Source organism: Acanthochromis polyacanthus, chromosome 22, assembly GCF_021347895.1.
Source record: "Acanthochromis polyacanthus isolate Apoly-LR-REF ecotype Palm Island chromosome 22, KAUST_Apoly_ChrSc, whole genome shotgun sequence".
NCBI classification, from domain to species: Eukaryota; Metazoa; Chordata; class Actinopteri; family Pomacentridae; genus Acanthochromis; species Acanthochromis polyacanthus.
Window position 1 is genome coordinate 14663652 of NC_067134.1, and position 24165 is coordinate 14687816.

Sequence of the window (24165 nt, forward strand, 5' to 3'; positions counted from 1 at the left end):
CCACCCGGAAGTGTCAAAAACTTGCAATATCACGCCGTCCGCTAGGGTTGGCTCCAAAAAGCTTTTGCTCCATCGACCCCAATTCATTTTTGGAAAAAATAAAATTTGATAGACTGATTTTCTACAGCTCAGGATTTGTTTCCCGTTAGTTTTCATGGTCAAAATGAGAGATCAGGTGGCCGATCTTAAAATAAATCAATACTGAATTTTAAATAAATCGTTAAAGTTGGCGGAGCCAGGGGGCGTGGCTATATTTGATTGACAGTCCCATTGACTGGTCCTGCCCATAGACTGTATATATATAGTGGACGTAGCATCTGGCTCCAGAATTGAAGCCAACCCGGAAATGTCAAAAACTTGCAATATCACGCCGTCCACTAGGGTTGGCTCCAAAAAGCTTTTGCTCCATAGACCCCAATCCATTTTTGGAAAAAATAAAATTTGATAGACTGATGTTCTACAGCTCAGGATTTATTTCCCGTTAGTTTTCATGGTCAAAATGAGAGCTCAGGTGGCCGATCTTAAAATAAATCAATACTGAATTTTAAATGAATCGTTAAAGTTGGTGGAGCCAGGGGGCGTGGCTATACTTGATAGACAGCAACAGAAGCCTCTGTGGTAAAATGTGGGCGGGATAAGAGAGTCCTCAGCCAATCTCGCCTCTGGTTGCTCTCCGGTCCAGTCTGTTTGATGACGCTTTTTACGTCACTGGCTCCAAAAAATCCAAAACAGCGACCAGGAAGTAGCAAAATCCGGGCTTCATTTTCTCGGCGTTGAAACCAATGGGTGACGTCACGGTTAGTTTACGCCTGGTCCTGCCCCGAGTTGCTCTCCGGTCCAGCCTGTTTGATGACGCTTTTTACGTCACTGGCTCCAAAAAATCCAAAATGGCGACCAGGAAGTAGCAAAATCTGGGCTTCATTTTCTTGGCGTTGAAACCAACGGGTGATGTCACGGTTAGTTCATGACTGGTTCCAGGAAACAGATCACATGAGCATCCATGTCACAAGGGTGGGTGTAAAGCTGACAGCTTGGCTAGCGCTCACAGTTAGCCTCCCTTGTCAGTCTGAACATGGGTGTCGAGCACACCAGCTCATGTGTGATTTTTTTTTTTTAAATTCAAATAGGTACGAGAATAGCTGTTATTATGTTACTTGTTTTGTTCTGTAATGTGTCAGATAAAACAGATAAGTTTCTTAATGCTTTTTATTTATTTTTCTTTTAAAATATTTTATTTATTTGAAATTATTTTTCTGAGTATTATATTTGCATTAATATTTGTTTGTCTTAATTTATTTTGATCAATATGTTGTATAATTGTTTCTTGTGTTAGATATTGGTTATTTTATATATTTTTGTACATGTGTATTTTTGTATGGCCAGAGAGAGGAGATGTGCTACTGAGAGCAGACCAGCTTATGTGTGATTTTTTTTTTATTCAAACAGAATCGTAACCTGCATGGCCAGAAAATAAAAAGTGATCCAGAGAACAGACCTGGTCCTGAGAATCGCTTTATTTCACAAGACACAACGCAGTGAGTGAAAACCACACGGGTTATATAAGGCACACCATAAATTAATACCAAAATAATCAACAAAATTAAGCAAATAAATATGTACACAAATCTAATGTTACACAGTCATTGGAGCAAAGAGCCAATGAAAGCCATCATTGATCTGATCAGTAGACTGACTGTACTGGGTGTTCCAGATAATTATGCAAATGTGATTTTTCGTTATTGTGAAGAGGCTTTTTGCTTAATTTTACTAAATCCGCCTTTTTACTATTGCAAAGGCCTATTGTGAGCATTATTTGGTAGTTTTGGAATAGTTTTATTATTTAGAGGTGTAATAATCCAATTTTCTAGAATATGACTGTTCCAGATAATTATGCAAGTCAAATAAAAAATAAACAAAGTTCAGTTTTAAAAGTAAACAACACATTTATTTTATACCAACAAGTATATAACATGATCACAGTAAATCTGATCAATAAACAATCAGCTAAAAGGTTTTAGTGTTTCATCACTTCCTGTTTGAGGATTTCTATGCCTCTACAAAGACATACAGAAGTATGAACTGTCTCTGAAATCACTTGCAGCTAACCGAGCTCTGCAGCATCTTCAGGAAAGGATGGAGATGTTTCCAGGGAGCTGATTGGTCAGTAGGAGGTGTTTTAGTTGATCTGTTATCTGGTTCAGCATCAGTTACCATGGTGATGGACCTGCTAAGAAGTGAACCAGCATCCTGAAAAGTCCTGAAAACCCAAGTTATAGCTGAAGTTCCCTCCATGTGTTCAGATCCTGCTTGGAAGTCCAGACCCCAGAGCTGTTTTCATGCTTCAACCTCCATTTGACATCGAATCTCATGAAATCAGCATCAGTTTACTACTGCTGTGTAGGAATCAGCTGATCTGTCTAAAAGAACAGAAACAGACAGAAAACACTAATAAATAGTCAAATAGCGCAGAAAGAAATCCAAGAGAACAGCTTTTATTACTGTCAGGAGAAATGTTGTGAGAAGAATCCTCACAGAAGTTTGTGTTTTGTTGAAAAGTTGAAGAATGAAATGTATGTGGACTCAATAAGAGATATTTATAGCAGTAATGAGCTGTTTAGTAGCAGTCAGTGTTTGGTCTGGACTCTGAAGATGCTCAGTATAAAAGTTTAAACCCTGATATGAGGCTCTGATCCTGGACTCCAGTCTGACTCTGATCCTGGACTTGTTCTGTGAAGGACCAGAGCTCATGTTTATTTGGAGCCTCTGTTGGTCAAAGTGTAATAATGTAGGATCATCTTTGTGTTGTGGTCCAGTGACAGCAGAGTGACTTCCATGAGTAATATTTAACAGACAGCAGTGAGCGCCCCCTGCTGGTTCCCCTCAGTGTTGCTGTCAGTGATCCTGTAGGATTAGCTGCAGTCCTGCTGCTACAACCTCCACCAGACCAACAACACAACTGTTCATTAACTGCTGACATATTCTTTGACTTTATCAGGGAGACACAATGACGTCAGAGGTGCTCTTGAATATCCTGGAGGATCTGAGAGATGATCAGCTGTCTATATTCCAGTGGTTCCTGGAGCAGCCCAACAATCTTCAAGGCCTCCCAGCCATCAGAAAGTGCCGACTACAGACAACAAACAGGTGTAAAACTGTGGATGTGATGGTGGAGACTTATGGACTTCAGAGAGCTGTGCAGGTGACCAGGGTGGTTTTAGAGAAGATCTCCAGGAATGATCTGCTGCAGAGGTTGCCTGCCAGCAGCTCAGGACCAGAAGGTCAGTCACAAGACAAGAACAACATGACATCATTACAGTCAGAAAAATGCATGACAGAGTTCAGGTTCTGTCAGTTTTTCCTGAGTCCATATGTAAGGTCTTTTTTTTTTTTTTTTTTTGATTTTACTGGTACAGTTTACTTCCTGTGGTTTATTCTTTTTTTTTTTTTTTTTTTATTGTAAATGTCATATATGAACATACAAACTCTCGTAGAGGACAGTGCAAACACGCTAGGGGGCGTCAAAGTCATTATGTCCAGGCAAATGACAACAACATAAAGTGGAGCATGTTTTAAAGTCACAACATTAGAAAAGCAACAGCTTAGAAATACTTTGGCTGGTGATTCTAGCAGTTTTCCAATTTTTTACAGTTATTAAAGAGCAATAATACATTTTAAATTCATTCAAAAAACAGGGAAATGAGGGAGTATTACCCCTCCACTTACAACAGTGAATATGATATTTAGCTAACAATAATACAATATTTAGGACCATAGAAGATGAAGATGCCAAATTGTCCATGTACAAAAGTATATGTGATACTTCCAAAGGGGGAATACTCAATTTAAGGTTAATCCAGTTTCTAACATCTTTCCAAAAGTCTTGAGAATAACGACATTCATAAAACAAGTGACAAACAGTTTCTTCCTCTTGTTTACAGAAAGTACATGGGTCTACCTCAAATTTAAACCTTCTTTTAAGCAAATGGCCCACAGGATATATATTGTTAATAATTTTGAAGTGAGTCTCTTTCACTTTTGGAGATACTGGCCACTTCAGAAATGAAGAATGAGCCTTAATTTGGATAGATTGATTATCGGAAATATCCAACGACTTAAAAGAAGGTCTATCATAGTCGTGGTAAATCAAATGTCTTAAAGCTTCGTTGAAGTGCCTATTATTGGATTTGTAATCAATTAAATTACAGTTATTTATTTTTAAATTGGGTAGTGAAATAGTAACTTGGGAATACAATATGGTATTTTTAATAAGTTGAATTAAGGGCTGTGGGATTGCTTTACACACCTTCTGAAAAACTCTGTGGTCACAACTGAAGTTGTATTTTGTCAGAAAGGCTGGGAAATTTAATAAATCACCATTGACGTCTAGTAAATCATTCACAAAAATAATGTTTTTGTTATACCAATCTTGCAAAAATAAAGATTTTCTACATGTTACAATGGTTCGGTTATTCCATAAAGTTGAATTATGAGGAGAAAAATTGTGGTTAAAGATCAGTTTCCAAAATTGAATTATTTGTTTATGGAACTTTGATAGACTGATTGGAATTTTGGTTATTTCAAAGTCGCATTTCAAGAAAAATTCAATTCCACCTATTTTTTTGAACAATGAATTTGGGATGTGGAACCACATAGAGTCTTTATGCATCATGAAGGATTTTAACCATTTCATTTTTATAGTGCCAACCATGGCTTCGAAGTCTAACGCTTTAATTCCTCCTTCATCAAAGCTCTTTACGAGTTGTGACTTTTTCAAATAATGTGTTTTGTTTTTCCACAGAAACTGAAAGATTATAGAGTTAGCTTTCTTAATACTTTGTGGTGAAATAAACATTGAGTGACAAGGATAAATAACCTTCGAAACACCTTCGGCTTTAGTTAATAGGTTTCTGCCGAATATAGTCAAATCTCTTGTTAACCAATGACTAAGCCCTTTCCTCATGTCCGCTAACCGACCAGTAATATTAATATCTTCTCTTCTTATAGCATTTTTGGAAATCACAATACCCAAATATTTGACTTCATCAACGACCTTTATTGATGAAATATTGTTATGTTGACAAGTATGTATAGGAAGAATTTCACATTTTTTTATATTAAGCATTAAACCTGAAGCTTTAGAGAATGAAGAAATCAAGTGGAGAGCATTTCCAATCATAACGCTGTCTTTAAGAAATAATACTGTATCGTCAGCGAATTGACTTATTTTATATTCCCTATCAAAAACATGAATTCCTTTTATTATTGGGTTGTTCATAATTGAGATAGATAGAAAATGTGTTGCTAAAATGAAGAGTTTAGGGGATATTGGGCAGCCTTGGCGGATACCACGTTGCACTTTAAACCTATTGGTGAGTCCTCCGGGGTTAAGAGAAACTGCGCTATATATGTCATTGTAGAACATTTTAATAATGCCGCAGAAATGATCACCGAATCCCATAATTTGCAAAACTTTATTCAAAAAGGGATGCTCCAGCGTATCAAACGCCTTGTAGAAATCTAAAAATAGTATTAAAGTGTCATGGTCCACAAATTCACTATAATCTAATAAGTCGAAAATAAGTCTAATGTGATTGTGGATGCTTCTCCCTTTAATGAATGCAGACTGACATTCGTTCATAATTTTATCAAGACCTTTGTTTAAACGCTCAGCAAATACAAGAGCTAAGATTTTATAGTCATTGCATAATAGAGTTATAGGACGCCAATTATCTAAATGTTGAATCTCCTTGTTTGGTTTTGGAATTAGTGTAATTATTCCTTGTTTTATACTGTTGGAGAGGCTACCGTTAGAAATACATTCTATAAAGACTTTGTGTAATAATATTTTTAGATCTTGCCAAAAAAACCTATAAAATTCTGTAGTAAGGCCATCAATGCCCGGTGATTTACCCAAAGACATTTTTGAAATGGCTTTGTCCATCTCCTCAATACTCAAAGGCTCATCTAAGGATTGTTTGAAAGTTGTATCAATTTTCTGAATATAATTTTGTAAACCATCTATATATGTTTGGCTTTCAGGATCCAAATAATTAGATTTATATAAATTAGAGTAAAAACTATAAATTTCATTATTTATTAGATCAAGATCTTCAGTAACAAGTCCATTAATATTAAGTTTGCTAATTTTCTTTTTTAATTGTCTATGTTTTTCCAAATTAAAGAAATAAGATGTATTTTTTTCCCCCTCCTCTAACCAGTGAGCACGTGATCGAACAAATGCACCTTTAGCTTTTTCTATGTATAAAGTGTCTAGTTCAGATTGCAATTTGTTCAGTTCATTTCTCTCATCATTCGAAAGCTGAGGATTCCCTGAAGTATTGTTTATTTTGTTTATAATGTCAAGCTGCCTTTGTTTTTTAAGTTTTGTTAAGTATTTGCCAGTTTGAATGGCAAGTTCTTTTACCTTGAATTTTAACCATTCCCATTTACTTACTGTCAACATATCTAAAGCATGGATTTCCCCTATCAATTGTTTGACTTTTATACAAAAATAGGAGTTATTTAAAAGGGTATTGTTAAATTTCCAAACTCGAGTTAACCCATATTTATGGTTAGAGAAAAGCAATGATAGTGAAATAGTACAATGGTCGGTCAACGGCGATGCCGAAATAGTGCATTCATTAATGAGATTGATTAGAGGCATTGACGTTAGCCAGAAGTCAATCCTCGAGCCTTGACCATTTCCAGATGCATTAAACCAAGAAAATTGTGAAGTTCCAGGATTTTTTACCCTCCAGTAGTCAACCAAATTTCCCTCATTCATTAGAGTAGTAAATAAATCGTCAAATTTGTGGCACTGAGCTCTAGGTGGGTTCCTGTCCAACCACAAATCAGGTGCTAGATTAAAGTCGCCCCCAACAATAATTCTATCAGTAGAGTAAGATTTTCTGAGATCGTTAATTTGTTTGCATAAATCTGTGATTAACTCTTTGTTTCTGGTTCTTTCATTGTACCCATAAACACACATCAAGACGTATATGTTATTGTCAATTTCAACTATTACCGTCACCCAATGACCATTTATATCACTAACATGTTTGATAACTTTTCCAGGGAATCTATTGAACAGTATCATTACACCAGCAGAATGTGAAGTACCATGACTAACATAAATAGAGTCACCCCATTGTAACTTCCAAAAATTCACATCTTCCTCATTGGAGTGGGTCTCCTGCAGAAATATACAGTTTGCTTTTTGCTCCTTACTAAATAAAAAGATAGCCTTGCGTTTGACAATATTTTTAAGCCCCCTAGCGTTTAATGAAAGAAAAGATAACATACCTGATAACAAAGATAAAGCGCAAGAACCATCAGATGCGCAGGAATGAAACAGTCAGTGTCCCTTCTGTCCATATTTAGGTGCATTTCACTTTCCGGGATTTAAATGTCAATTAGAGATGAATATCGTCAACTCACTCTGGCGGCGGGTCCACACGTCTACCGTCAATCATTGCATATCCTTCCAGTAGATAAGCTTTTAGATTCCTCTTCTTGGCCTCTTGAACCAGCGGGTACAGTTTGGCGCGAGCTTCTCTATCTTCCTTGATGTAATCCTTCTTGAAGTAAATGTGCAGGTCCTGGCAGACACGAGCTTCACGGGACTTGCTCCAAACTTCTTCTTTAACCGTTCTGAGCCCAAACTGGATGATAATAGATCGTGGACGTCCATTGAAGGTTGCAGGTGTGCTCTTCTTGCCCAGACGGTGTACCGTGTCCACAGAATCTCGAAGTTTCTCCGCCGACATGGGCACCACTCTGGTCAGAATCCCAATAACAAGCTCTCTGGTATCTTCGCCGTCTTTCTCGGCCAAACCATTTAACCTCAAGTTCCAACGTCGTTTGTATCTGGCTTGTTCAAGGACAGCTTCTCTCAGGGATTTATTTTCAGCTTGAAGTGACTCCATTTTCTTTTGTAACTCGCCGATACCTCACTCGTTTACCTTGATGGCTTCGGTGTTAGCTTCAATCTTTGTTTCAAACTTTCTCAGGAGTTCAGTTTGAGCATCTAGCTTGTCGATTTGTCTGTCCATTTTTCCAGTGAGCTCAAAAACCGCTTTTAAAATGGAATCCATTGTCTCATCCGGGGACTTTTTCTTCATTTTTTTAGGATTTGGTGCTTTGATAGGCGTGTGATTCAGGTTGATTGTCTTTTCTTTCTGTTCTTCAACTTCAATCTCCTCCAAAAAGACATCATCCCCAGCTACCGCGCCAGAGGAAGAGTCGTAAGTGTGGTCTTCCATAGCTAACTGCTAGTTAGCTTCCAATTCACCTCTGTAACACGACAGTCAGAGTATTCTTTTGTATAAAATGCAAAATGTGGTCAATAACAAGGACGATGATCTTGCTAATGGTTATGAAATGCACAAAAAGTCAGTTCAAAGGACAGAATAAAAGTTTGTGTGCCGCTGCCTGCAAAAGCGTAGTGTTCACTCCGCCATCTTGGATCCTCCCCATATGTAAGGTCAGTTCCTCTGGAAAATCTGCTGATCAACCCTGCTGACTGAATGCTGCCCCCTGCTGTTTGAACCGTGATAGAACACCAAAATTAGTTCTGTATGAGCTGACTTTCTGGAAGCAAAGGATGTCCCACCTGTGCTCACCAACAACCAGAGGGAAGCTGACCAATCAGCTCTCAGTAAGGACAGAGCAATGTTGTTGAAGCAGCTGCATTCCAAATCACAAACCTTTTAATTTAAATACATACTACAGCAGACTTCACAAAGTAATCACTGTGACCTGCAGTGTGCATACAAATAGAACATACTACTTCATAATATGGTGCCTTAAACTCTCACTATCCCAGTCTGTAGGAATGTGGTGTCATCTGACTGTGAACTCTCACGGCTCAAATTTATTTCTATTTCCACGACACACTGTTAAGTGCTGTGACTGTTCATAGAATGTGGGTCAGAATAGCCAGAAAAAACATGTTAGTTTGCATTCTACAACATACGTTTGAATGTGGTCGGACATCTGGGTATTTCTGACATATTACATTTAGCATAATATGTACTGGGACGTACTACATCTTTTTCTGTGCATACCACCTGGCATGTTAGTATGTAGTACTATGTAACATTATGTTATACATTTAAACCATCAAAAACCTCCCAGCGACCTACCACACTGCAAATGTCAAGTCTTCAGAGGGTTTGGATGAAACAATAAGACAGCCATGTTGGCTGACTTTTTAAGGGGACACTGTTGCTGCATCCTGGGCTTAGCTCCACCCTGGATGACTGTGGCTGCTTTAAAAAGACAACCCTTCTTCCCTCTACAGCAGAATGATGATGAGGTGAAGCCAGAACACTCTGTTCTTCAGAATGGTGTGGATATGCCAGACTAATGTCAGAGTAACATTAGGTTTTACTTTGAAGGAGCAGTTTGGTGTCAGAAAACCAAAGTTAATCAACACCATAAACTCATCAATAAATGTCAACATAAAGTCCCTTCTAAGTCTGTTGTAATTGAAATAAATGAAAGCAGTAAACACTGGAGAATATAACACATGATCTCTGTCTGTCTGTCAGTGCTTGTCAGTGATGTTGGCGAGACTTCAGAGAACAGAGAACCTTCCTCCTTTCAGATTCAGCCTCCTCTTCTTCAGACTGAAGGTAAAACTGATGGATTCTTTGGTCTGTAAAGAAAGATGGCAGCAGTTCATCATGCCTGAAATGGAAGCTGAGTTTAAGCAGGTTGTCTTGTACAACACAGAACAGTAGTTGGCTATGGAGTTGCATGAGGCAGCAGGTTGTAGTGTAGCTGTAGCATAACGGTCAGTTTTCTGGCTGGTGAGCCTCAAATCCAAATTTCTGAAGTGGTGTCTGTTTTAAGCTAATTTCTTAATGCTTTTTGACAGTGAAGAAAACTGTACTGATTGACACCTTGACTGTCTTAAATTTCTCTGTAAGAAAGACCTATATTTCAAATGTTATGATGGTCTGTCTCTCTTCTATCATTTTCCTCTCGTTTTTTGTAGCAACACATTACTTTCTGCAGTACAATACTCTTCAAATAATGCTCTGGAGGGTTTCATGGTGTATTCTAACGCTACTTTCATGCAGACAGAGGTGGCTGGAAGGAATCTAGAAAAGTTGGGACATCTGTAGGATTTGGTAGCACAAACTTTCAGGGTGTGACCAACCTCCATTGCTGCAGAACAGCTTGAAGTTGTTGAACCATTTCTGTTCCCTGAAAAAGCCCTTTTTGTGTCATAATGAAGTGTGCCTTATTTTTCAGTTTTGCGTAACCTTACCTTTTTTTTTTTTAGCTCCTGGCAGTTCACCACTTACATTTGCACCATTTCAAGCTACTAATTGGAAAAAATGGAAAAATTGTTACGTTCTACAAGTTTTGACTGGTAGTGTACTTTAAAAACAGCCCCAGTGAGCTCAGAACAGAGCGACTGATACAGCTCTCTGGTTTTAGGTTCTATTGTCTAAAGGGTCTTGCCCGAAAAGGAACTCTAAGAACACCTTAAACTGGACTGCAGGTTATCCACCTACCTTCTGACTGCCTCCATAGTTGACCATCTGGGTAGCCCTTTAGCTGAATTGCCCTGTCAGTCATTTTTTCTGGCACTTTCCTCCAAATGATCAGGGTAAGTTGCTGCATTATGTGTAGAGGTCAAGATGAAACCCCCAGGAAGAAGTTTAGAAAAATCTCACACACACAATAGCCCAACTTTTTATTAGCCTCAGTTGTTATTGGTGCAAATTATAAGTCCAACCGCTTTGCAGTTGCTTAGTTGCTTGTGATTTTCCAACAACAACAGAGGTTTCCGTAGACATACACCTCACACTGTTCCCTTCATGCTTGACACAGATGACACTGTTCCGGTACCAGAACCACGTCCCATCAGATATTACCAACAGAAGCTTCAATCAAACTTGCAGCACACATTTAAGGTTACAACAGAGGGGTGGGCAGCAGATGAGCAGCGTCTGATTGATATCTACACAGAGCTGTACATCACAGCTGGCCGGGACGTGCACGTCAACACACAGCATGAGGTCCTACAGATTGACAAGGTGTGGAGGCCATCAGACACAGAGACACCGATCCAACCCAGAGACATTTTCAAGCATCCTTCTGGAAAAGACATACCCATCAGAACAGTGCTGACCAATGGGATTGCAGGGATTGGAAAAACATTCCTTGTGCGCAAGTTTGTGTTGGACTGGGCTGAAGAAAGAACCAATCAAGACGTGCATTTTATTTTCCCGTTCACTTTCCGTGCCCTGAATTCACTGCAGGGAAAAAAGTTTGGTTTGGCAGAGCTCATTCATTTCTGTATCCCAGAAACTAAAGACGTCACAGTGGAGGCTCTGAATTACATCTTTACAGCTCTGCATTCATCAGGAAACCGCAGCTACCACAAGAGCAGATTCAAACTGCTGTTTGTGTTTGATGGACTGGACGAGAATCGCCTTCATCTGGACTTTGATGTCATCAACATTCCCTCCATGGATGTAACAAAGTCAACTAAAATAGAAGTCCTGCTGAGGGAACTTTTCAGTGGAAACCTGTTGCGCTCATCTCGCCTCTGGATAACCACACGACCTGCAGCAGCCAATCAGATCCCTCAAGACCTCATCAACACTACAACAGAGGTCAGAGGGTTCACTGACCCACAGAAGGAGGAGTACTTCAGGAAGAGATTCAGAGATGAGACGCAGACCAGCAGCATCATCTCCCACGTGAAAGAGTCACGAAGCCTCCACATCATGTGCCACATCCCAGTGTTCTGCTGGATCGCTGCTACAGTTCTGAAGGAGCTGCTGGAAACCAGAGAGGGAGGAGAGCTGCCCAGAACCCTGACTGAGATGTACACAGAGTTTCTAAGATTTCAGATTGATCACACAAAAGAAAAGTACCGTCCAAAGAAGTGCAAGCAGTACATTAAGTCATTAGCTAAACTGGCTTTTAAACAGCTGCAAAAGGGCAACCTGATCTTCTATGAGAAAGATCTGAGAGAAAGTGGCATCAATGTGAGTGAAGCCTCGTTGTACTCAGGAGTGTTCACAGAGATCTTCAAAGCAGAGCGTGGACGGAAACAGAAAGACAAGATGTTCAGCTTCGTCCATCTGAGCGTTCACGAGTTTCTGGCTGCTCTTCATGTCCATCAGACCTTCATCAACTCTGGAATCAACTTGCTGGAAGAAGAACAACAAACTGCCTTCAAGAAGCTGAAAGTACTTCTTAAGAAACCTGAACTAAAACATCTCCACCAGAGAGCTGTGGACGAGGCCTTACAGAGTCCAAACGGACACCTGGACTTGTTCCTACGCTTCCTCTTGGGTCTGTCGCTGCCAACCAATCAGAATCTCCTACGAGGCCTGCTGACACAGACAGGAAATCGCTCACAGACCAATCAGAAAACAGTGGAGTACATCAAGAAGAAGATCAATGAGAATGTGTCTGCAGAGAGAAGCATCAATCTGTTCCACTGTCTGAATGAACTGAACGATGTTTCTCTGGTGGAGGAGATCCAACAGTCCCTGAGATCAGGACGTCTGTCCACAGATGAACTGTCTCCTGCTCAGTGGTCAGCTCTGGTCTTCATCTTACTGTCATCAGAAGAACATCTGGATGTGTTTGACCTGAAGAAATACTCTGCTTCAGAGGAGGTTCTTCTGAGGCTGGTGCCAGTGGTCAAAGCCTCCAAGAAAGTTGTGTAAGTAGTTGGAGACTGAAGATACTTTTTTTTTTTTTTTTGCTGCTGTTTGATCAGTATTATATGCTTTTTGTCTCTTTAGACTGAGTGGCTGTAATCTGTCAGAGAGAATCTGTGGAGCTCTGTCCTCAGTCCTCAGCTCCCAGTCCTCCAGTGTGACAGAGCTGGACCTGAGTAACAACAACCTGCAGGATTCAGGAGTGAAGAGTCTTTCTGTTGGACTGCAGAGTCCACACTGTAAACTGGAAGCTCTCAGGTCAGGACTCACTTTGAAACTGATGTGATTTCTATCAGTGGATAAACAGCTAACCTGAGTACAATCATTTCTGCTGATGGGATTCATCAAATGAGCTTTTACTGAACTTGTGCAGGACTTTGTCAGGGTTTATTTTTGACATGATTAAATCCCACTCATCGTTGTTGAGATTGTTGATTTGCTTGAGATGCATGAAATGTGCAGCAAAATGCATGTGAAAGACAAAGAAGAAAAGAGAGTGAGAAACATCCAGCCAAGTGTTGTCCATCAGGTTTGTGTTGTTTTGTGTGTGCAGGCTGTCAGGCTGTCTGGTCACAGAGGAAGGCTGTGCTTCTCTGACCTCAGCTCTGAGCTTCAAGCCCTCAAATCTGAGAGAGCTGGACCTGAGCTACAACCATCCAGGAGACTCAGGAGAGAAGATGCTGAGGGCTAAAGTGGAGGATCCAGACTGTAGACTGGACACTCTCAGGTACAGACAGACAGACACTCTCAAGTACAGACAGACAGACACTCTCAGGAAACTATCATCCCAGTGTTGCAGGCCAAGCCTGTGCCTTTCCATTGACGTCAGAGGAAGTGCTGCAGCGTAGTGGTGTACTCTAGTTTATTCTTGTGGGTATACTCTGATTTTTCCCCTCCCAGCCTCATACATCCCCATCCTGGAACAACATTTGTCTGGCAGCAGCTACTCTAAAACGGCCTCACACAAGAACTACCACGCTCGGTAATGAATACACATATAATTGTGTATGTGTATTCCACAGGGGGCGGCTGTGGATCAAGTGGTGGAGCAGGTCGTCCAATGATCGAAGGGTCGGTGGTTCGATTCCCGCTCTCGCCTAGTCATGTGCTGTTGTGTCCTTGGGCAAGACACTTAACCCACAGTGCTCTTCACTGGTGTGTGAATGTTGGTGGTGGTCGGAGGGGCCGTAGACGCGGATTGGCAGCCACGCTTCCGTCCCCACCAGAGTGAGAATGTGTGAGTGTATGGGTGAATGGAAGCAATTGTTGTATAAGCGCTTTGAGTAGTAAAGCGCTATATAAGAGCAAGTCCATTCATTCATTAATTGACATCATGAAAGACCAAATATGTATTTTCTAAATATACTGTAAGCAACACAGGGTGTATAACAGTCATAAACAGATGGACTTTAATTAACCATTGAACAGCCAGTGGCAAGACAAACATTTTAAAATAAAGAAAAATGAAAAAGATAATATATATATTTTACAAATAAAGTTTCAGCAATCAAATGCAAAAAATGGTGCAAACACGCAAATAAAATTCTCTGAAACTTGAAGAGGGACTAAAGTAACTGCCAACTCTGAACCGGCTTTGTATCATTACAGTAGTATCAGAAAAAATGTAAACAGTCATACAGAAATTACAATAATGATCCACACCTCAACTCATCTTTCAATAACTTTTTAAGTAAGGATTTTAAAACTATTTACATTCCTTAAACATCATCATATGATTACTGGGATTACTGTGTGTTCTTCGCACAAAAGCCCTGGAAAAATGACATAACTCTTAGATATGCCTCTACACTACAAAACCTTTCAAATGTGTTTGTACAAAAGGTTCTTTAGTGTGCATTTTCTCTTTGCCTGTGTGGCAGAGCGATGGCTTTTCAACCAAGTTGTAACGTACTGCCTTGGCTCAAAAAGACTTGAAGGGGACCCATTGATGCTAATCAAAATTAAATTACATACGTTGGACAACAACAGTATTGATCTTTTGTCTGTGCATACATTGTTCTTTTGGTCAAATTTTCATCTCAGCGTGCACGCACACACACACACACAAACACACACACACACACACACACACACACACACACACACACACACACACACACACACGTGTGTGTCTTGCTATCATTGTGGGGACATACAATTGACTCCCATTCATATCTAACCCCTAACCCTTACCCTAACCCTAACCTTAACCAAACCCTAACCCTAACCAAAACAATGGCTAACCCTAAAGAAACGTTTTTGCACTTTTACTTTTTTCAGTAACAACAACATGGCCAAGAAAACACTGTTTAAACTTGTGGGGACCAAAATGAAGTCCCCACAAGTGACATAGTTTTCAGTTTTCCTACAGTTATGGTGACATTTGGTCCCCACAATATAGCAAAAACATGGGCGCGCACACACACACACACACACACACACACACACACACACACACACACACACACACACACACACACACACACACACACACACACAAACAAGCAGCAGCAGCAACAGCAGCTTAATGTCATAAACTACAATAGTGACATTTAAACTCCCAATACCCCAAACTCCCATGGTGCAATACAGCACCACAGTTCAATCATAGCTACCGGCTCTGTGATCGCGACATTATTTTAATTATTTTTGTGGTTAGAAACGTAACCCCCACGGTAGACGAGGGACCAGTCGAATTCAATGTGCCAATCACCTGCTGTTAATGGTGGGTACTATTTTTATAATATATACGAGTTTCACTTACCAGATACGGCGATAGCGTCAGCAGACTCCTCTTCCCTCAAGTTGAACTGACGTGGCCTCTTCATCAGGCTCCCTTTCTGGAATGTTAACGTTAGCGCCAGCTGTAGTGTCCCCCGAAGCAGCAATATTCACAGGACACACAAACTTATTGAAACACTGAAAGAGTGTTATTTGGTTTTGCTTCCTTTACATTGTTTTTTTTCTCCACTGACCAGCCTGTGTCCCTGTTCTTGTAAATCTTTTTTCCCACCATACAACTTCACCACTTCACGGGTTCACGCCTGACTGAAGCTCCTAAGGTCAAAAGAGCCCGCTCAGGAACACACAGAAAGTGAAATTATGAACAGAAAAGTGAACTTTATGTCAAAAAACATACCGATACTTATCTTTGTGCATTTTTTAAAAAATCTTTTCATTGGGGTTTTTTCTTTTCCAAATACAAACAGAAACAGAATGAATCCAATACATTACTTAACAACAACAACAAAAAAACTAGACAAAAAAATCAGACAAGTAAATAAATAATATACCTAAATAAAAGTGAATAAAATACCACAATAACAATTGTGGGGGAGAAAAAAAAGTAAAGTAAAAATAAAAAAAGATAAAACATATTAATTTGAACACTATCAATAACGTCACACAGACTGGAGGATATCATGTATACGGGTCCTGCCCGGTTACCGTTTTCAGTTGGGATTGCCTTTGTTGTAGTAATCTATAAATGGATGCCATATAGAATAGAAATTATTTACCTTTCCTCTGAGAGTGAATTTTATTTTCTCCAGCTCTAAATGTTTCATTACATCATTCATTAAAGCTTGGTAAGCTGGAGGGTTTTTTTGTTTCCAGTTCAGCAAAATGACTCTTCTTGCCAACAGTGTCACAAAGCCTGTCACATTTTTTGGGTCATTTGATAAAGAGAGCTCTAAAGCAGCTGACCCAACCCCAAACACTGCAAGGACTGGGTCCGGTATGACAGGTTTCTGAAAAATGTCAGATAAAGTTTGGAATATCCTGATCCAGTAATTAGCAATACTAGGACAAGTCCAGAACATGTGTGCCAGTGAGGCTGGAGCCGAACCACAACGATCACAGAGAGGATTAACATCAGGGAACATTTTAGAAAGTCTCAGCTTTGATAAATGAAGTCTTTGTAAGATTTTGAACTGGATCAGTCCATATCTTGTACAGACTGATGAAGAATGTACATGATCCAGAGCTTTTGTCCACTGGTTTCCCGAAATGTTAACTGATCTTTGTGCATTTTTAAGGAGTTATACGGAAATTCGGGACCTTTTCTAGTTGGTATACGGCGTATACCTGCATATCACGTAGACTACACCGCTGCTGTAGGAAGGAAGAAGAGTGAAGCTGAAGAAGGGCGATGTGTACGGTGCAGCTGCAGTCACAGCGCATGTTCTGGTCCAAACAGAGAAGTAGATCTAAGTGTGTTCTGGAGAAGCTGAGTGTGTGTACAGTGTGCTGCAGAGCTTGAATAAAGTTCCTGGTTCTCCACCGCAGAGTTGGTCCGGAGTCTGAATAGAATTTGTTACCAACAGCGAGCCATGCTAAGTTAAGTGAGCTAGCGTTTATGCGTGGCTGTCCATCTACGTCTCAGAAGCTAACGAAAGCAGGTCGGTAACACTAGCTTAGCAGACAGACAGGAAGCAGGGTAAACTGTTAGCCTAGTTTATCTTAAAGACACGAAACAGGGTGAACTGTTAGCATATCTCTATGAAAAGAGGAACCATCAATGAGTAAAGCTGAATAATGAGTTGAAACTGGAACGTGATGAGCACAGGAGAGGACTTTAGAGATGCTGTATTCAGGTGTCTGTGTCTCCATGTTGGACCAGTCCTTTATCATTGGAACAGTGTGAGAGCCATGTAACGTCCATGTGTGCTGCTGAAAGAGTCGCTGATGCTCTGACCATCCTCCTCCTTTCAGGGTGACGCCTGCTGGAGTCCAGTGGTTGACACCAGGTCTGAGGAAGTGTAAGTGTGTTTTAATGGATTGATGGAAACAAAGCAGCACATTCAAGCATCTTCAAAGTGTCACATCTCTGAGGTCATCATCAAAGGTTTAATACTGATCACATGATCCATCAATAACTGCAGCTGTGTTGTGTTTGTTCTCTCCATCAGATTCCTGTCAACTCACAGTCGACACAAACACAGTAAACAGAAAACTCAAACTGTCTTACAACAACAGGAAGGTGACAAACGTGAAGGAGGATCAGTCGTATCCTGATCATCCAGACAGGTTTGACTGGTCTCCTCAGCTGCTGTGTGAAACTGATCTGACTGGTCGCTGTTACTGGGAGGTGGAGTGGAGAGGATGGGTTCGGATATCAGTGAGTTACAGAGGAATCAGAAGGAAAGGAGATAAATATGACTGTGGGTTTGGACATAATGATCAGTCCTGGAGTCTGATCTGCTCTGATCGTGGTTACTCTGTCAGACACAATAACAGACAAACATCCATCAGGTCCTCCTCAGTCTCTCACAGAGTTTCAGTTTATGTGGACATTCCTGCTGGAACTCTGTCCTTTTACAAAATCTCCTCTGACTCTCTGATCCACCTCCACACCTTCAACACCACATTCACTCAACCTCTCTATCCTGGATTTGGGTTCTGGTGGTCTGCTTCCTCAGTGTTCCTGTGTTGAGTTCAGTCTCCAGAGTCTCCTCCTGGTAGAGAAACAGTGTTGAACAGATAGTTGAGTCTCTCCATGACTCTGTGCCTAACAAACATCTTTTCACATTCATGAATTAAATGTGTTGCTTTGTGAAATCTTTGTAAATGATTCCTTGTAAACTTGTTCCTCTTCAAAGATGGAAATTGTGATTATTCCAGGAGCCAAATGTGGTGTTTGCATCTTTTTCTAGTCAAATGTTGAGAATGAAAATCAGGATGTGCTGTTCCTCTGACGCTCACTTGAACTAAAAGCATTTGAGCTGCACAAAGTGTGAAATGAGAGAGGAAGCAGTGAATCTACAAACTGCTGACAGACTTTCAGACATTATTATCCAGTGAAAACCATGTTTTTGTGCAGCCACACTTGATCCTGATTTGAGTGCTTTAGTCCTGTTGTAGTGATGAAATGAGAACTTCCTTCATCTTGTGTGTGATGGAGAAGAATAAAGGGCTGTGGATAAAAATCCTGACTGAGTTCTTCACTTCCTCATCCTCTGCCTCAGATTTTTCCACTACTTCATTAGTCTCTTTATTCAGTGTGTCTGTGTGACTTTGTTAAATCTTCCTGCTCACCGACATCAGAGCAGGTTTTAGAGCCGCTTTTTTGACAGCAGTAGTTTGTGATGAACTGAACCGTCTCATTCTCAGTTCTATCAGTGGATACAAGAAAACTTTTCAGAAACTGATTGCTGAAAAAAATATTAAACCTTCACGAGGATACCTCATAAATAGAGATGGATGGTTTACAGTTTTATTATGAACATTAATAAAATACATGAGTCTACATTCCACATACATACCTGATGTTTGTCCTCCAACATCCAGAGGTTTATAGTCTGACAGACACACAAACATCACTACACTTTAATGTGATCACCAGGACTTCTGGATGCCGAACATCATCACTTATTAATGAGATAATATTTCATGTCAACTACTGTACCCAGAACCTGAATACAGGTGAGCTCCTACAGGTGAGCTCTTCTTCTGCCTGTCAGGTAAAAAAACAGAAACCTTTTCAAACATCAAAAGCATCTGATCAAACAGGTCTGACGTTAGCGTAACATTTACTTCTGGCTTTAACAATTCAATTAATTTTTTGAACACAGCTGAAAAATATTTATTTGTAAAATGCTTAAATACAGTTCAGCATTTTCTATCCTTCAGTTTCCATGAACAGTGTCTTGCTGGTCCAGATGCTGAAGATGGAGCTGCTGATGTTCTGTCTGTGGAGTCTCCCACAGTCAATGAGGATCTGGGTTTCTTCACATGTTCCTCCAATAAGATATTATTAAATGTTATTTTTAATGCACAGTAACAGTCATGAGAATAGAACAAAGTTGGACTACAGGTAATGAAGACAGACAATAATTCAGAAGCACACAGTCAGCGATCAAGTAAAACATTAACAATTCTATGTGATGAAAATTAACTTGAACTTTTTTCAAACTCATTTTTCTCTGAACAGTAAAAAAAATACACCATGAGGCCAAAGTGTGACCATTAGATACACCTAAAACTACTTGTATCCCCGTTTAACTGCTATAGAACCGTCAGAGCAGAGGCAGATTTCTAAAAGTCTTGCCGACATCAGGCTGCTCTCGGCAGCTACAGTGAGGCTGACCGGCTGCTCATTGCCATTCATTCTGAAGCATCTCATCTCTGAAGACGTTGGAGTAAATTTTTAATCAGGCTTTATCTTGATAAATTGACAACATATTTGACGTTTACACAACTACTTTCTCATCTGAAATAATCTGAAAACTACATTTTGTATCATAATAACAGTAATATTCCCCAAAAACACTTCTGTTTCTTCTGAAAATTTCCTCCTCGGCCTTTCCCGGTGGTCACCGAGAAATGCATTATGGGTTATTTGGCTGCCCCAAGTCTGCACAAGTCTCGTCTGATGCAGTGTCGATAAATGTGGGCAGAGCCAGAACACTTCTGGATATGAGTATCTGTGCTTTTCACAGATAAACAAGTTCTTTCCATAGCTGCTAGCTACCTAGCTCGTGTAACATTAGTAATGGCACTAATTAACGTAGCTAATTAGTTCTCTCGTTCCAATTTAACACTGTTACCGCTTTAGTAAAGTCTCTCACTGTTTTCTTCATTTTCCTTTCGAGTTCGGCGGCATCCATTCACAGTTTTATGGTAACATGACAGCAGCTCCAGCTCATTCATTTTCATTAAAACCATTGAAAACTCAGGTAGACACACCTGTTACTGCAACAAGCCCTCAAACTCATACGAGTTCTTCCAAACCAACTTCTCAGGTCTACATTTCAGGTGGAATATTCGTCCATACTACCTTTTTTGGTCTACATTGAAGGATTTTTTCTAAACCACCCTTTCAGGTCTATATTTGAGGTTTTAGGTGGAATCTTCCTTTTAACCAGCCCCTCTTGAGGATTTTGGATGGAATACTCATTTAAACCAACATTTTAGGTGCATGTCCAGGGAAAACCACAATGATGAGTAAAAGCTGTTTCAGGGCCAGGAACACTTTTCTGACCGTCCTCCATACAGTGGCCATACTGAAGTGCCCTGCATCTCTGACATTACATAAAAACTTCCATTTGCAAAGAACCGCAGCGCAACACACAATATCTGCTGGATGTGAGAACATGACTGCGGCTGGTAATGTAAATGTAAGGACGGATTAGGTTGTTTATGTAGATTATGGACTTGAAATGATTATGAAACGGTACCACTCAAACAGATAATTGTCCGGAAATGCGAGAACATTTATGCTCGGTCTGATAACAATCTACTGACAAATATTTAATTATCTGTGCAGTAATGCTGCTCCTTTATCCACTGGATCATTAATAAAAGCTGTTCTACGCCACAACTCGCTCGCTAACTGACTAAATGAATGAGGAAATCAAACAGCGTGTGTGGCTGAAAGAGGGCGGAGACAGAGAGAAACTCGAGGTTTTCTGAGATAAACCTGCTGACGACCAGGTTAGAGTCATAGAGTCTGTTACTGCGGTAACTGACCGAGAGTTTAAGTTACCCCTCTTTGTGAAACAGGCTAGAGTTACCCCTCTGTCTCAGGGTTGAGTTACCTCACTTCGTGAAACGGAGAACTCTGAGTTTCCCTCATTTCAGGGTTAACAAACTCAGAGTTTTCACTAAATCTGCTTCGTGAAACAAGCCCCTGGTCTTTGTTTCTTTGTTCCTTTTTCTTCTTTTAGTCAAAGCCAGTCAGGATTGTGGTAGATTTGTTCAGTGAGTGAGACGAATCTTTTAAAACGTCTTTCTGAGCAGTGATGAGGACCAAATGCATCGATATCAGAGGGAAAATTTCAGATGTGGGTTCTTTTGAGTGGTCTGTGGTGTGAACAGTTTCTTTGTTTTTCTTTGTGTCAGAGTTTCCCGGAGACGTTCCGTGGAAGAACCCAGTCAGTGATCAGAACGGCTGACACGTGTTCCGTCTGTGTGGTCCCATCGCTCATGAAATGCTCAAAGGTTACCTTGATGTTTTATTGTCGTTTCACACAATAAATCCTGTAAATAATGAATATTTAACTGTTAGTTTTTAATCAGTTTACTGTTCCTTCATCAATTTTCACTGTTTTGATAAATTAAAGTAAAATCAAAGGAAAAAGTATTAATTTACATGTTTACTGCAAAAAAAACCCCAAATACATAAGTTAAGAAACAACAGCTCAAAACTGTAAAACACACTCAGGTCAAAAATCGGCATTTTTGTAAAAGGCAATTAGTTTGTTTTTTACCACATTAATAGCACATAGTATGAATGTACTAAAGTAATATTCATCCCATGAGGACCAACTGGACCAGAGATAGTCTGTGATTTCTCTTTCTCTGTCTGACCTCTGCACGCCTTCATTTCTTTCACCATTTACTGTCTTAATTTGTCTCTTTTTTTTTACCATTCTATATCTCCTTTGTGTCTCCTTTTATGTCCGAACTCTTTCAATTTCTGACATTTTCAGTCTTTTTTCTGTGGTTTTGGCCTCATTTTGTCTCTCGCTTGACCATTTTGTATCTTAATTTGTCTCATTTTTTATATTTTGTGCCTTAATTTGTCTAATTTTTAATAATTTTGTCTTATTTTCTCTCAGTTTTGTCATTTTGAGTCTTAATTTGTCTCACTTTTACCATTTTGTGTCATAATTTGACTCATTTTTGTCATTTTGTGTCTTAGTTTGTCTCATTTTTGTCATTTTTTCTCTTAGTTGGTCTCATTTGTGTCATTTTGTGTCTTAGTTTGTGTCATTTTTACCATTTTGTGTTTTAATTTGTCTCTCTTTTTTTTTTTTTTTTTTTTTTACCATTCTACGTCTCTTTTTGGACCGTCCGTGGTAGCTGACTCCAGATAGGGGCAGTCCTCTCCCCCTCCCTTCCTGAGATTAATCAGCAGGTGCAGCTGTGGCAGGAGGCGGCAGGTGTGCTGTGTCAACAATCAGCTGATCCAGAGCCAGCAGGTGGGAGTGGTTCAGCCAATCCACTCCTCAGACCATAAGAGCAGACCTCAGTCTTCACTCGCTGCTGGACTGTGAACAAAGCAACAGTTAGTTCTGCTCTTGGTTCAGCTCAGCTCCTAGTGTTTTTACATTCAGTAGTGATGGCAGTTGAAGCCTGAGACAGACAGAAAGGCAATGAATGAATGACTGAATGAAACAAGTGATATTTCAGCAGTACTCCATATACATATCTCTGGATCTCCACGACAGCTGGTGTGGTGCTGAGACTCTACATAGCTGTCCAGCAAAGCCCACAAGTTGTAGTTCTCTTCATGTTGCTGAATTCTCCAGAGGCACATCTTCTGTTTACTCATTAATCAGATAAGATAAGATAAGATAGACTTTATTGATCTCACAAAGGAGAAATTTACTGTTACAGGGCTCTTAGGAACAAAAACAGAGGAGTGCAAAAGTCACGAAAGAGCAAGAACAAGATAATAAATATTGCACATAATAACAACTACACAGTAGTGTTATATAGTCTGATGGCAGTGGGGATGAAGGATCTGCGGTAGCGCTCCTTCTTGCACTGGGGGTGTCTGAGTCTCGTGCTAAAGGAGCTGCTCAGCTCCACTGCAGTCCGGTGCAGTGGGTGGGAGCTGTTGTCCATGATGGATGAGAGCTTGGTCAACATCCTCCTCTCACCCACATCCATCACAGAGTCCAGTGGGCAGCCCAGGACAGAGCTGGCCCTCTTGGTCAGCTTGTTCAGTCTCTTCATGTCCCGCTCTGTGCTGCCCGGAGCCCAGCAGACGACAGCGTAGAGGAAAGCAGAGGCTACCACAGTGTCATAGAAAGTCCTTAGTAGAGGTCTGCACACTCCGAAGGACCTCAGCCTCCTCAGAAGGTGGAGGCGACTCTGGCCCTTCTTGTACAGAGCATCAGTGTTGTGGGACCAGTCCAGTTTATTGTTGAGGTGAACACCCAGGTACTTGAAACTGTCCACTGTTTCAATGTCCTGCCCCTGGATGTTCACTGGTGGATGTGGGAGTGTCCTTCTCCTGAAGTCGACCACCATCTCCTTCGTCTTACTGGTGTTGAGGCACAGGTGGTTGCGCTCACACCAGTCCACAAAGTCCATGATGACCGACCGATACTCCAGCTCGTTCCCCTCGGACACACGGCCCACAATGGCGGAGTCATCGGAGAACTTCTGGAGATGGCAGCTGTCCGTGTTGTAGGTGAAGTCCGAGGTGTAGATGGTGAAGAGGAAGGGCGAGAGGACAGTGCCCTGGGGCGCCCCCGTGCTGCAGACTACCACCTCTGACTCACAGCCACGCAGCCGCACTGTGGACGGTCAGTGAGGTAGTCAGTGGTCCAGGCAGCGAGATGTCCATCAACTCCCGCGTCCTCCAGCTTCCCCCGCAGCAGCGCCGGCCTGATGGTGTTGAAGGCGCTGGAAAAGTCAAAGAACATGACTCTCACAGCGCTGCCGGCGCTCTCCAGGTGAGTGAGCGCTCGCTGCAGCAGGTAGATGACAACATGTTCTACCCCCATGTTGGGCCTGT

The 24165-nt window shown here is 40.7% G+C and overlaps 2 protein-coding genes across 5 annotated transcripts in view; one reads left to right on the forward strand and one right to left on the reverse strand.

Moving 5' to 3' along the window:
• The window catches only part of LOC110967925 (NACHT, LRR and PYD domains-containing protein 12-like), a 246638-nt gene that overhangs the window by 66078 nt on the left and 156395 nt on the right, over window positions 1-24165 (reverse strand). The gene's annotated exons all lie outside the window — the stretch shown is intronic.
• Window positions 1430-18611, forward strand: LOC127531792 (NLR family CARD domain-containing protein 3-like). Its single transcript, XM_051941913.1, has 8 exons — window positions 1430-1535; window positions 2996-3278; window positions 9552-9635; window positions 10846-12697; window positions 12780-12953; window positions 13249-13422; window positions 17409-17455; window positions 17606-18611. The coding sequence occupies exons 2-8, from the start codon at window positions 3005-3007 to the stop codon at window positions 18127-18129; spliced, it is 3129 nt and encodes a 1042-aa protein (XP_051797873.1). The 5' UTR covers window positions 1430-1535; window positions 2996-3004; the 3' UTR covers window positions 18130-18611.

Coding starts and splice junctions, on each gene's coding strand:
- LOC127531792 (XM_051941913.1), top strand. CDS start 3,005: ATGACGTCAGAGGTGCTCTTGAATATCCTGGAGGATCTGAGAGATGAT. Junction 9,636..10,845: donor TCCTCTTCTTCAGACTGAAG/GTAAAACTGATG, acceptor TGCTTGACACAG/ATGACACTGTTCCGGTACCA. Junction 17,456..17,605: donor GACACCAGGTCTGAGGAAGT/GTAAGTGTGTTT, acceptor TCTCTCCATCAG/ATTCCTGTCAACTCACAGTC.